The sequence below is a fragment of the Scylla paramamosain genome, chromosome 5, assembly GCF_035594125.1.
Source record: "Scylla paramamosain isolate STU-SP2022 chromosome 5, ASM3559412v1, whole genome shotgun sequence".
Lineage (NCBI taxonomy): Eukaryota > Metazoa > Arthropoda > Malacostraca > Decapoda > Portunidae > Scylla > Scylla paramamosain.
Window position 1 is genome coordinate 28,548,639 of NC_087155.1, and position 13,917 is coordinate 28,562,555.

A 13,917-nucleotide genomic window follows, 5' to 3' on the forward strand; every position below is an offset into this window, starting at 1 on the left:
AACTTGGGGTACAAACACTATCAATGCAACAATGTAGAATACAAAAAAAATTTTGAAGCAAGTGCACCATACTGCTTTTAAGTTATTCAACACATGACTTACGTACCTAAAGCTTGTTGTGGGACCAGCATAGAAACAACACAAATGAAGAGTCAGGTTCAGTCATACATCCATTTATAGGATGATTACTGTGCTTGCAATTTTCTTCTACATTTTAATCTTTCAGCTATTCATCATTCCACATAATTTACTTTCCCTGATACACTGCATCGCATGAATGTTGAATGTCCATTTTTTCTTCATCATTTCTCATTATACTTTGTGACATCACATTTTTCCTTCCATGGTGCACATTTTTAATCTCTGGATTCAGTCTCTCGTGCTGCATTTAGTATTATTATTTCCTGATATTTAGTTTAGTTATCTAAATATGTATCCCAAATTTCATTTACATTACCTTGATTTCAACACCTATCCTCATTATCCTCAGAATACAATTATTGTTAACCTTCTGTCATCTTTATACATAATGGTATACAACACAGATTAGCTGTTCCTTCTGTAGAGTTTGTTAATATCTTTTTAATCATTCTTCTTTTTTTGAAAACAATTATTGTTACTTTGAAAGGAAATATCTGAAGTAGCAGATCTCCTAGTACAGTATCAACTTATACCATGCAAAATATCCAAAATTTCTTACATTTTAATGATTGAAAATACCATTAACACACTATGTAAATAAACTTGCTACAGATTCTTAGTTCCTTTCTTTACTCTTTAATCTTGCCTTTACTGTTCCTCTTGTGACTGTTAACATCAGTCACTATCATTAATTCTATCAGCCATTGTTACTACTATATATATATATATATATATATATATATATATATATATATATATATATATATATATATATATATATATATATATATATATATATATATATATAGTAGTGACAGTGGCTGATAGTATTAATGATAGTGACTGATGTTAACAGTCACAAGAGGAACAGTAAAGGCAAGATTAAAGAGTAAAGAAAGGAACTAAGAATCTGTAGCAAGTTTACTTACATAGTGTGTTAATGGTATTTTCAATCATATATATATATATATATATATATATATATATATATATATATATATATATATATATATATATATATATATATATATATATATATATATATATATATATAGTTGTACAGGGCATGAGCCAAAGCTCATTTTGTCCTGTCTCCATAACCATATTTATCCAGTTTCTCTTTAAACATGTGTACACTGTTTGTCATTACCACCTCTTCCTTCAGATCATTCCAGATTTCAATAGTTCAATATAGGAAGCTGTATTTCTTGATGTCACTCAAACATCCACTATTCTTTATTTTCTTCCCATGTCCCCTCGTCCGTCTCTCTCCCTCCTCCATTTGTGGCACCAAGTCATTTCTGTCTATTCTTTCTATATTGTTTACTAATTTGTACATTGTTATTAGGTCAATCCTTTCTCTGCTTTTTTGTATTGTTGGTAATCCCATCTCTTCAAGACCTTTTTTCATAGCTTAAGTCTTTCAATTCTGGCAACATCTCTGTTGCTATCCTCTGTGTTCTTTTCAGTTGCCATTTATCTTTTTTTCTATGTGGATCCCAAACTACTGCTGCATATTCCAATTTAGGTAGTATCATGCTTGTTATCATTTTCTTAATAATTTCTTTATCTAAATAGTTAAACGCCACCCTAATGTTTGTTAACAAGCTGCATGTAGAGCTGAATATTCCATTTATGTGCCTTTTTAAGGTGATAGTATATCCTGGATCAATATCATCTTCTTCATTATTTTTCATTATTATTTTTCCCCCATTTTGTAATTCCATGAAGGTCTCTTTTTACTTTTTCCTATTTCCAACACATAGCATTTTCTGGCATTAAATTCTAGCTTCCATCTTTAGCTCCATGCATATATCTTGTCAATATCCTTTTTAACTCCTTGAAGTCATTTTCATCCTTTATTATTTTCATTATTTTTGCATCATTAGCAAAAAGGTTTTATATAACTATTTAGGTCCTCTGCCATATCATTTGCATATATTTGAAGCATAGTAGGTGCCAACACAGATTCTTGTGGTACCCCACTTGTCATTTCATGCCAACCTGAATTAGTATCTCTGATTATTGTTCTCATTTCCCTCCCCTTTAAATAATCATCCATCTATCTCAATGTTGCTCCCTTTAGTCCTCCTTCATTCTCTAACTTCCACTTAAGGCTTTTGTGGAGAACTTTATCAAATGTTTTTTTTTGAGATCCAAGTATATCACATCAACTCATCCATCCTTCTCTTGCACTCCATTTATCACTCTGTGTAAAAGCTCAGTAGATTTATGACACAGGATCTCCCTTCCTGAACCCAAATTGCTTTTCTATAATTATCTTTTCATCTAAATATTGCACCCATCTATCTTTAATTACTATTTCACAAAGCTTGCTCACAATACTTGTTAGTGATACTGGTTTGTAATTTCATGGTTCCATTTTATTTTTCCCTTTGTATACTAGCACTATGTTAACTCTTTTCCATTCTCTTGGTACTTTTCCTTCCTTCAATGAGCTGTTAATTATATCCCATGCGAGTTCCTCCATTTGTTCTCTGCATTCTTTTAATATCCATCCATTTATTTGATCTGATTCCACAGCTTTTCTAACATCCAGCTTTTCCAGCGGTTTCTTGATTTCTTGTCTCTTTACTTGCATCTTCTGTATTTCCTCATTCTATGATATCATTTTCAGTGCCACAAAATAAGTTTCCTTTGTGAACATAGATTGGAAACTCTCATACATTATTTCACTCATCTCCTCAGTAGCTTCATAAATTCTTCCTTTTTTAACTTGTTTATGTCATCTTTATGTTTCATTTTGCCATTTACATATCTGTAGAAGAGTTTGAGTTCTTCCTTGCATTTTCTTACTGTCACTTTCAAAGTTTCTTTCTTCTCTTCTTATTATACTATATTCATTCCTTGCCTTTCTGTATTCTTCTCTAGTTTTTCTGTTCAGCTGTCTCATTATTTTCTTTCAAGCCCTGTCCTTTTCTTTTTTTGCTTCTACACACCTGGCATTTTCCAGCGGTTTCTTGATTTCTTGTCTCTTTACTTGCATCTTCTGTATTTCCTCATTCTATGATATCATTTTCAGTGCCACAAAATAAGTTTCCTTTGTGAACATAGATTGGAAACTCTCATACATTATTTCACTCATCTCCTCAGTAGCTTCATAAATTCTTCCTTTTTTAACTTGTTTATGTCATCTTTATGTTTCATTTTGCCATTTACATATCTGTAGAAGAGTTTGAGTTCTTCCTTGCATTTTCTTACTGTCACTTTCAAAGTTTCTTTCTTCTCTTCTTATTATACTATATTCATTCCTTGCCTTTCTGTATTCTTCTCTAGTTTTTCTGTTCAGCTGTCTCATTATTTTCTTTCAAGCCCTGTCCTTTTCTTTTTTTGCTTCTACACACCTGGCATTATACCATTCATGTTTCCTGATTTTCACTTTATAACTTGGGACAAACACTGCTACACCCTCCCAAACACTCTTACACCCTCTCAAACTCTGCCACAGCCTGCCAAACACTGTCACACCCTCCCAAACACTGCCACACCCTCCCAAACACTGCCGCACCCTCCCAAACGCTGCTACACCCTCCCAAACACTGCCAACTTAGCTGTAGACAGGTAGTGAGGGTCGTGTTTACATGGTAAAGTTGATGACATGAGCATAAGGTAGACAAGACACAGAGTGATTTCTGTAGAGGAATGAGTCACCCGGGAACTATTGCTGACCTAAGGGTAAGACAGGCGGGCGTGAGGTGCTGAGGGCCAGCAGGAACGAAGGCCAGAGGGACAGATTCCATTGTACCACCACTGAGTTAGGCTGTGATTACAAGGCTATGAGTCTAAGACGCTCGCCGCCCTAGCTTGAGCGTCGCTGCAGGCAAACAATGATAGTGTCTTGCCTCTGTAAGTACACAACCATGAGCACACAAATCACTCCCTGGTAGTGTGTAGCCTCTGCAAGCACACAAGCTCACCTTCTGGTGGTGTCTAGCCAGCCCTATTGGTGTCTTCCCACCTGCAAACACACAAGCTCACTCCCTGATGAAGTCCGGTCTCTGCAAGCACACAGTCTCATTCCCTGATGGTGTCTGATCCCTGCAAGCACACACACAAGCTCAGTCCCTGATGGTGTCTGATCCCTGTAAGCACACAAGCTCACCCTCTGGTGGTGTCTAGCCTATGCAAGCATAAAGATGCACTCCCAGACAATGTCTGACCCCTGCAAGCACACAAGCTCACTCCCTGATGGTGTATGATCCCTGCAAGTATGCAAGCTCACTCCTTGATGGTGCATGATCTTGTGATATTGTCAGTCGAATAAAAGTAACTGTATATAGCTGATTCTTTTTTTTTTCTGATCAAGGGAAAGAGACAGGCAGAAACACTGGTTATTCTTGTTTAATGATTGTAGCATTTAAAGGAAAGGCATAGAGTAATATGCTGTAGTCTAGTTAAGACATTCCAGGTCAAAATGATGCTGGTTAATTGGCCAAATATGACTAGTACAGCTTGCTGCATCATACTATACATATGGCAGCTATATAATGAAATGTCAAAGCATCTCTTTGCTGGTATTTTCACACTATATGGCAGTTATGTAATGAAATGTTAAAGCATCTCTTTGCTGGTATGCTCTTTGCTGCTGCTGGCGAGTGGCTGTCTTTAGCTCCACCCTGCTGCCCATCCACAATTCTCACAAACCCTTAGAAAGCTTTTGGCCTGGGGTAGTTGTAAGATTCCAAAGCTCCCAGGAGACTTGTGTGGAAGGGATGCGTCAGAAAATGCCTGTTTCCATGGAGCTTGCGAAGAACTGTAGAAGACGCCTATGCATACCATATTTGATGGCTTATAAGACACGCCTAAAAAAAAAAATCTCAGAAAATGAACCTGAATCTTGTTCAGCTTTGGTACAGTGGCTAGTAGTAAGCCTATTTCAGAGTGCCTGTCAACATAGAAAGGTGGAGGTCTGGAATGATTTGGACAAAGAAGTCGTTGATGCAAATATGATAAATTAAGTTAAGACAAAGTTAGATAAAAATAGATATGGAGATGAGACAGTACGAGCATAGCTCTTTTCCTGTATGTCACAACTAGATAAATACAACTAGGTAAATACACACTTGCGTGAGTACACTACAAAGTTCATAAACAGCTAATGAAATACGAGTAGTAATGTTTGATAAGATTATCAGTTTTGCATCTTAAGTAGGATAACCATGAAAAAGCAGGACAAACATTAAAAAAAGTGGGATATTTTGCTGCAAGCAGGACAGATGATGAAAAAGCAGGACTGTCCCACCTAAAAGCAGGACTCTGGTCACCTTACACAAAAGGCAACAATTTTACTGAATAAATTTACATAAAAAATTAATAATAATGAGGGAAAATAATTTTGAAGACTGAAGCAAACTCTGCCTGGCACTAAGCACTGTAAATGATGTGTAGGATTTGTGAGTCAAAACAGCATATGTTATTTCAATGCATCTATTTATACAGCCTTTACCCACTCACATGATGCCACTGTTTCAGCCATCCAATCACAAGTAGTGTCCACTAAAGATTTACCTATTAATTTTTGGACATACTGAAAAATTTGATCCACAAATTTTTCATACAAACAATAGGACATTGTTTTACATTGGATATGGGAGGCAGAAGAGACTATGTGAAGCAGAGTCAAGACAAAATTCAATTTAATCCTAAAAATCCCTTAAGTAAACCCTCGGTATCTTTTGCTTAGTACAATTTCAAAGTGGATGTCCAAGCTAAGTTGTTATAACATTTGATTAGTTTTGAAAAGCCTGTCATTGTTATTTGGGTACTATGGCTGGTACAAAACACTTTGACTTATAAAGAAGAGATAAAGTAAATGGGAGTATCACATGAAGCTGCACATTTATTTGAACTTCCAAAACAGGTGATGTAGGGAAATTTCAAAATAACCTCATATAGTGAGATCCAGTTCATGGGAATGACAATGCCTTGGCCAGCTATTCACTGTTGGCAAGTTTGCAAACACAGTACAGTAAAACCGTAATCATATTCTGGGAATAACTACTGTAGTTACTGCATGGAGTACGTATTTACCACTGGTCTTGGATTGACTGGCTCAAGGGAGTTACAAAGCAGTAACTCGAAATACTAATGTAGTGCCGGGACGTAATATTAGGCTAATATAAGTAGAATTAAGTTAGTATGAGAATTACTGGATAAATTTAGTCGTTATAACATCATGCATACATCCCCGAGACAGACAAATAACATGTTGGCGCCCGCGGGAAATGGATGACCGATTTTCTTTATGAATAAAGGCATTATTTTCATACAAGGTATTAGCTTGTGGCTAGAATTTTTCACCTTGTTACTCAGAAGAACAAATACGCCAGGTCATGATATGAATAAATTAATGTAAACGTTTATTATGTGGTTGAAACAAATAATTTGCGAATTACCTTAAAGCTGAAAACTACGGAGGTTCGTAGCGTGGGACGCCGGCCTGACTCGCTCAGAGATCTTGGCTTTCTTATTCTACAGGTACGTCTAAGTTTGAAGTAATTATTATTCATATTTGTAGATATATTTTCTTATCAATATATCACTCAGAGAGACCTTGGCTTGCTTACACTACAGGGAAACCAGTGGAGATAAAGGAGAAGTCTGTCTGTGCGTCCCACGTGTGTGTGGTTACGTATACTAACTTAATAGTGTGAGAACGGAGAGTTTAGTTCACGGATTATTAAGGTTGCATAGTATTTCTCGTTATCATACGGGGACATAACCACCTGGTTCGGCCCTTGGAATGCTGATTAAGCTGTGTTATACCAGGGTTATAGGAAAATGCAATAAGGAGATTGTTTATTCTCATGAAAGCACCAGTGAATTATTTTTCAAGTCATGTGCGTGAATAATACCACCCTCGCCAGGTGAATGAGACTGTACACTCATGTAATAGCCAAACACTAATGCCCATTATTGTTATTGGTGAATGTGTGAAGTATGTCAAGTGATTAGTTAGGCCAGTATTTACACTATTGTAATGAAATCTTCAACACTACTAAAAGGATACTTTATGCTACCTGGTGTAATATGAATGACGTGTGAATTAGTATTAACGCTACCACAAGTGAAGGAAAAAAAAAAAAGACCATAAATCAGCGAGTGTAGATATTTCCTCACCAACTAGAAAAAAAAAAAAAATAATAATAACTCCTGGCTTTCGAGAGACAGGGGGCGGGGGTCATTACACTAAGACGATGCAATTTGTGAAACAAATACATTTACGATACCAGTAACAGCGATGATATAACCATGGGGTACGGGAAAGGGAAGGGATGATAAATAGCAAGAGATGAAAAGACACAACTTGTTAAGGCTTGGCGTGGAAGACGGAAAAGGCCTAGTTTGTCAATATTTTACTGTACACAACATATAAATTATATACACACCGCGCCTATGAAAGTAAAGAATTAAGGCAAAAAATACAAATCTTTACCGTATATCAAAGTGTGGTACTCACCAGCAGCCGTGGGTGATTCTGTTCTTCCGGGATGTTGCTCAAATCACGATAAATGGTGAACTGATCTTTTCCTACCGCTGTGATGACTTTCGAAAGGTCCATCACACGCCGCAGATTTAATTAGAGGTTTTCACATACGTGACAGATAGTGAGTGGTGAGAAGGCAGCCGCCCCATCACAGACACACCACAGACACAGGCAACTGGCAAGTGAGAGCAAAGCACTGACTTCTGACTCAGCCGCGGAGATTCGAGATTCGGGCTTCGGTTCAGGATTATTATGTTTATTGGATTTTGTTTTCCTTTTTGTATAGATATGAGTGTACTGTGGTGTAACAACATACACAGGCGCTCGGCAAACGGGAAGCCCCAGGCTCAACTCGAGAGCGGTGTATATCTGCCTTTCTGAGGTTAAACACTTTTTTTTTTCTTTTGTTTTACCATTTATATTCACCATACACACACACACACACACACACACACATATATATATATATATATATATATATATATATATATATATATATATATATATATATATATATATATATATATATATATATATTCTAATACTGCTTAACAATGTAATTTGTATTATGAAGGAATACGGCATGCTAAACAAACGTAACAGCAAGATCATGAGAAGTAGGAAAAGAAGTGGTAAAAACTGTAAAGAATAAATAAATACATGAAATAATTATAACAATAATGATAATAATAATAATAATAATAATAATAATAATAATAATAATAATAATAGTAATAAAACTATGTACTATAATAACACAGACAATTGAAGCATTGCTATATCAAAACATCTATTTCGTGGACTTGGGAGATGGAGGGCATGATGAAAGAAATAGTTCGAACAAGTTTTTATATCATGAAGTATACAGAGACCCTTTATTTATAAGGACAGCATTTTACAACATGATCATCGCAGAGCTCCAAGCTGCTTTCTCTATCAAAGGTGAAATTACTGCAGGTATGTTGAGTCCTGTTTTATTTTAGCTTTTAGCAAATGTGATACGTTGATTATAATTATCGACTAGTATTGCGAAGCAAGAAATGTACCTTGATGCGAACGGTGAAAGTATCACCCAAATTCTGTGTGTGTGAAAATCCAGCCTTCCAAATGTTTAACCTCCCGCACACTTTCTGGCAAGAGGTGCTGCACAGCCATGAACTTTGTTGATACTGTACAGTCATATGCAGGATACCTGTTTTGCTTTAAATGCTGACCAATCTTATATTCAGTAAAATTTCAGAAAAAAAGTCGTATCCCTTTAACTTACGACAAAACTATTGTATTATGACGAGTTTTTCATTGACTAATTGATATTATTACTGTTTCTCTATAAAATCACATTTATCTAGACCAAATAAATCAGTATCAATAGTATCAATACTACTACTACTACTACTACTACTAAAATTATTATTATTATTATTAGTAGTAGTAGTAGTAGTAGTAGTAGTAGTAGTAGTAGTAGTAGTAGTAGTAGTAGTAGTAGCATAGAAATTCATGTAGTCATGTGAAAAAATTTATGTATATATATATATATATATATATATATATATATATATATATATATATATATATATATATATATATATATATATATATATATATATATATATATATATATATATAAAATTTTTATTTTAAAGAAGCAGTTACTTGGATAAAATGATAATGCCCCACGCAGCGCACCAGCTGTCTCCGGTCCGTCAGTACCAGTATCACACACTGCTTGGTTTCCGGCACCTCTCCACAGCCCAGACCCGCCCACATAGCACTGTCACAGAGCTTCTATGAGCACTGCTCTAGGCTTGAGGATGCAGACGACACACACAGTCTCTCTCTCTCTCTCTCTCTCTCTCTCTCTCTCTCTCTTCACGCCCACTGCTGCTTGATCATATCGGCTGCCTTCTCAGCTATCATGATGATGGGCGCGTTGGTGTTGCCGGATATGACAAAGGGCATGACGGAGCCGTCCACCACCCGCAGGCCCGACACCCCGAATACCCTGTGGGAGGAGGGAAATGGGTTCTGATCACCACCGCCGCCACTGTCACCGTTACACCACCAACGTCATTACCACTACGTTACCACGACAACAATGCAATACAGCTATACCACTGCTACACCAAGCCTGCTTGATAAATCTTGTGTGTGTGTGTGTGTGTGTGTGTGGATAATTCAGCAAAGCAGTGAAAACGAAAACACAAATAAGAGTTTTCTCAGAAGGTGGCCATAGTGTTTCTGAGATCGTCAAATGGTAGAAAATTTTTATTGTGACACCAAAGAGGAACACTTGGTGGTGGTACAATCCTATACTGGGTGTTACTTAGAGGTTCCTGTCTTCCTTAGCATGGGACGAGGATCGCCCATCCAATTAATCCTTCGAAAAATAAGCTTAAAGCGACACACACACACACACACACACACACACACACACACGCACACACACACACACACACACACAGAACCATGATACCTTAATCTATGGTCAACAACAGCCATGGGGTCTGATTTGGGTCCCATCTTGCAGGTGCCACCCATGTGGTAGAAGGTAGAGCTCATATGGCGGACGTAGCAGCTCCAGTATGCGTCGCTGCCCACAGGCTCAGAAGCGCACTCCGGCAGGGGCTACCACAGATTGAGAATGCAAACGGTTATGTCAATATCATCTTCACTGCCACATGATAACAAGTGTCTCATTCTCTTGAATCAGTGCCCACTCGTACCTTACTGAAGAACTTGGCGCCGATGTCTTCACGGAGAGCAGACGTATTACCCAAGGCCAGAGTCAGTTTGATACCTGCAGGAGGAAGAGTGTGTCGTTATTGTGCTTCGAGGTCCGGCAGCATTGTAGAGCCTTTACAATGAAGCCACACTAAATCAGACCTATAAACCCATGCTGTCATCAATTTCCCGGAATCCCTAGTGTACACTAACCTGTGTGAAATACTCACGGACAGTCGGATGCAGTAGAACCTGTGCCAGTCCTGCTCCATATATTCAGTAGCGACGCGTGTCACCTCCTACCTGATGAAGACTTTTTTTTCCTGTGATTTATTAAACTATCTCAAAGATAAGCCTTGAACCTCCACCCACTTCACCTCCCCCACCTGGTCCATATCCCGTCCATTTCCAATCAGTGCGGACCCCCATCATCCTCTTCACTAACCTATCATATATAACCATGGACTAGATGTGGCAGGTCAAGTGGGTGAAGACTCAAGGCTTAGCTTTGAGGGAGTTTAACCAATCACAGAAAACAACAGCCTTCGCCAGGTAGGTGACATGCGTCGCTACTGAATATATTGAGCATGCCTGGCACAGGTTTTACCGTGGTCGACTGTACGTATGTAAATTATATACTTCAATTTTTTTTTTTTTTTATTCTATTCGGTTAGCCTTTTATCTTTCAACATTTTCTTCGTTATTTTTTTATGAAACGGTATGTCCATAGTAGACATTTTTTCTTATCACTCTTTCATATCTCCCTCAAAAATTATTACATTCCACTCACATTCTTCTTTCTTCCTCTTTACATGTCAGCAACACAACACTTGTCTCAGTATCACTGCTAGGTATAGCTGTATGAATTTTTCCTTTGACCCTCTCTCGGTACACACGTCACTCCAGCCCTGCCACGCCTGCCTTTCCTGCTCACCTTCTACCAGTGTGGCCACGTCGTCGTGATGCGTGAGGTAACCCACGTCCACTAAGGGCGCTTCTCGCGGGTCCTTGGAGCGGAGAGTGAGGGCACCTCGGCTCTTAGGACGCAGCAGGATGGGCCTCATAGTGAACCCTCTCTCCCCATAAATCTCACCATGGTAATTCTTTATTTTCTGAAAATCAAGACATGTTGTGTTCATAATTATTTAACTGTATTTTAGCTAGGTTTTAGTTGTCTGTTGATATTTTTATTGCAAGAAGTTTTCAATATTTTCACCTTTTCTCATATGTATCACACATACATAAGAGAATGTCACGTACGTATACATATATTTACTGTAGGTGTGCAATGAGTATGTACGTATAGGTTAGCTATGCCCCTTACAGAAATCTAAAGTTGTGCATAAACTACAGAGTGCATACTCTAAGCAAATGTTGCAAGAGTAACCTTTCATAGCATTTCCAATGTGACTGAATTCATCTCTCAGATCATATGAATTCGCAAACCATATCCCTAATGTCTAGAAGGAGAGAGAGAGAGAGAGAGAGAGAGAGAGAGAGAGAGAGAGAGAGAGAGAGAGAGAGAGAGAGAGAGAGAGAGAGAGAGAGTGTGTGTGTGTGTGTGTTTACGGCAGCCAGTCTCCCCAGAAATGCTGGGCCGCTCCATAATAATAAGTAAAGTAAAATAAAATAACTGATATGAGGAGAACATCTTATCCTTGCAGATTACACAGGTACTTGCCCCAAACGTGCCTCTCCTGCACGTGATTGTTGAGGCTTCTGTCTCAGTGCTTTTTACTATTCCTTATAGATTTCTCTCTCTTGGCCTTTTTCTTCAGTCTTCCACGTCTTTCGGATAAATGGTTTTGGAAGAAGCGATAAGAAAAACAATTCAAGGCAGTTTCTGGCTTACACCACAGACAGCGTTCACTGGCTACAAGTTAAATTTCCACTTCATTGTGGCAAGCAAGTGGGGCCATAACGCAGCGGCCCTGAACATACTGCCTGCTCGATGGGAACACTCACGTAGGCGTCAAAGTTGTAGGCAGCGGGACTAAAGATTCCGTAGTCCTGGGCGACGGTAGCACCGAAAAGAAGTATTTGAATGTCAGGCCATAGTGGGTCTCCCATTGGGCTGGCCTTGACCCACGCGTCCAGCACATCCGCCGGAGGCCGAGCTAACCTGCCTGTTGGTACCGTGGATAAATACATTCTTAGACTACTTATTTCAAGATGATGATTACTTATATTATTAAATAATCGATCTTGTCTATCTGTCTCTCATTGTGTTCTGCATGTGAGCCTATTCATGTTCGTTTTTAAACTTTACTAAAGCGCTATGAGAAGTCTCCAGTGTTGGATTGCTGAGTGAGACAATAAAGCGTGGAATGCTTTTAAATTCCAGAATTCAAATAGAATGATGTTAGCCTTTATACCTTCTAGTACTTGGTGTATAATGTAATTGGCAGAGTTTTGGATTAAAAGATTGTAAATCGCACATTTCAGTTAGAATTCTTCCGATTTTTTTACTTTTTTTTTTTCATAAACCAGTGGTGTGTTATAATATGTTCATACCTTTCCCTTGTCGCCTACCTTGTATCTAGAATTAACAGAGAGAACACCTTGACGTCAGTTTGTTGCAGATGACACCCAGTCGTCAGGAATAATAATGAGAAATTTGAAAAAAATATTAAGAATCAGATGAAAACCATCAGTTTCGCTCAACTAAGCAGTGAAGGAATAGTGAGGAAACGTGACTGACCTTCTCTATTTTTTATGTACTGTGTGACGTCATTGATAGTTAACCGCAAGGGCTGCACTGAGCTTTCCTCGGCACGCGGGAGGGTCCAGCTGAGGCCGTTGAGAGACACGTGGTCGTGGAGATTCTGTCCGACACCAGGCAGGTGCCTAACCATTTTCACCTGCGGATGAAGAACTTGGTGTGTACTGCCCTTTGTAGCCATAGCAGAACATTAGTAAGTTTGGAATGTATATATAAGTTCACTTCGACAAATACAAGCTGAATAAAAGGAAAGAAAAGAAGACTGACTTCCTTAAGCGATGCTGTTCATAACGCCACAAATTTTATAAACACAGCCGCAGGAGTGACCTGTCTCTCACCTTGTGTTGTTTCAAGTGTCTGCCAGGCCCGACACCGGACAACAGTAGGAGGTGCGGGGACCCCAAAGCCCCCGCCGACAGCACCACCTCGCGACGCACACCCACACTTATCTTCTGCGGTGGTGATAAGAAAACCATTTAGAAACGGTGGATACCACGCCATTATTACTTCCATCAATGTTACGACAATTACAGCTACTATTATATACTATTAACTACTACTACTACTGCTATTTATAATATAGGCGTCAGTAGCATGTGGCAAATTTTACGTATCATGTCGTGGTGTGTGTGATTCATCTACGGTCGTGTGTGTGTGTGTGTGTGTGTGTGTGTGTGTGTGTGTGTGTGTGCGTGTGTGTGTGTGTGTGTGTATGTGTGTGTGTATGTGTGTGTGTGTGTTTTCAAATAATTCGTGTGCTGGTACAACTTTTCAATGAGTTTTAGTTAAAAGAAACGTAATGGAAGAAAAATTACCTTTTCTCCGT

At 38.3% G+C, this 13,917-nt stretch overlaps 1 protein-coding gene across 2 annotated transcripts in view; it reads right to left on the minus strand.

The window, feature by feature from the left end:
• Window positions 1–8,483: 8,483 nt before the first annotated feature.
• Window positions 8,484–13,917, minus strand: part of LOC135100790 (glucose dehydrogenase [FAD, quinone]-like) — a 15,929-nt gene continuing 10,495 nt past the window's right edge. For both annotated transcript variants that reach the window (XM_064004112.1, XM_064004113.1), the window contains exons 8-14: window positions 13,430–13,543; window positions 13,071–13,230; window positions 12,335–12,495; window positions 11,304–11,481; window positions 10,372–10,445; window positions 10,122–10,273; window positions 8,484–9,650 (exon numbers count right to left, since the gene is read on the minus strand). In XM_064004112.1, the coding sequence (XP_063860182.1) occupies window positions 9,518–9,650; window positions 10,122–10,273; window positions 10,372–10,445; window positions 11,304–11,481; window positions 12,335–12,495; window positions 13,071–13,230; window positions 13,430–13,543 (972 nt within the window). In that variant the 3' untranslated portion in view covers window positions 8,484–9,517. The remainder of the gene's footprint in view (window positions 9,651–10,121; window positions 10,274–10,371; window positions 10,446–11,303; window positions 11,482–12,334; window positions 12,496–13,070; window positions 13,231–13,429; window positions 13,544–13,917) is intronic.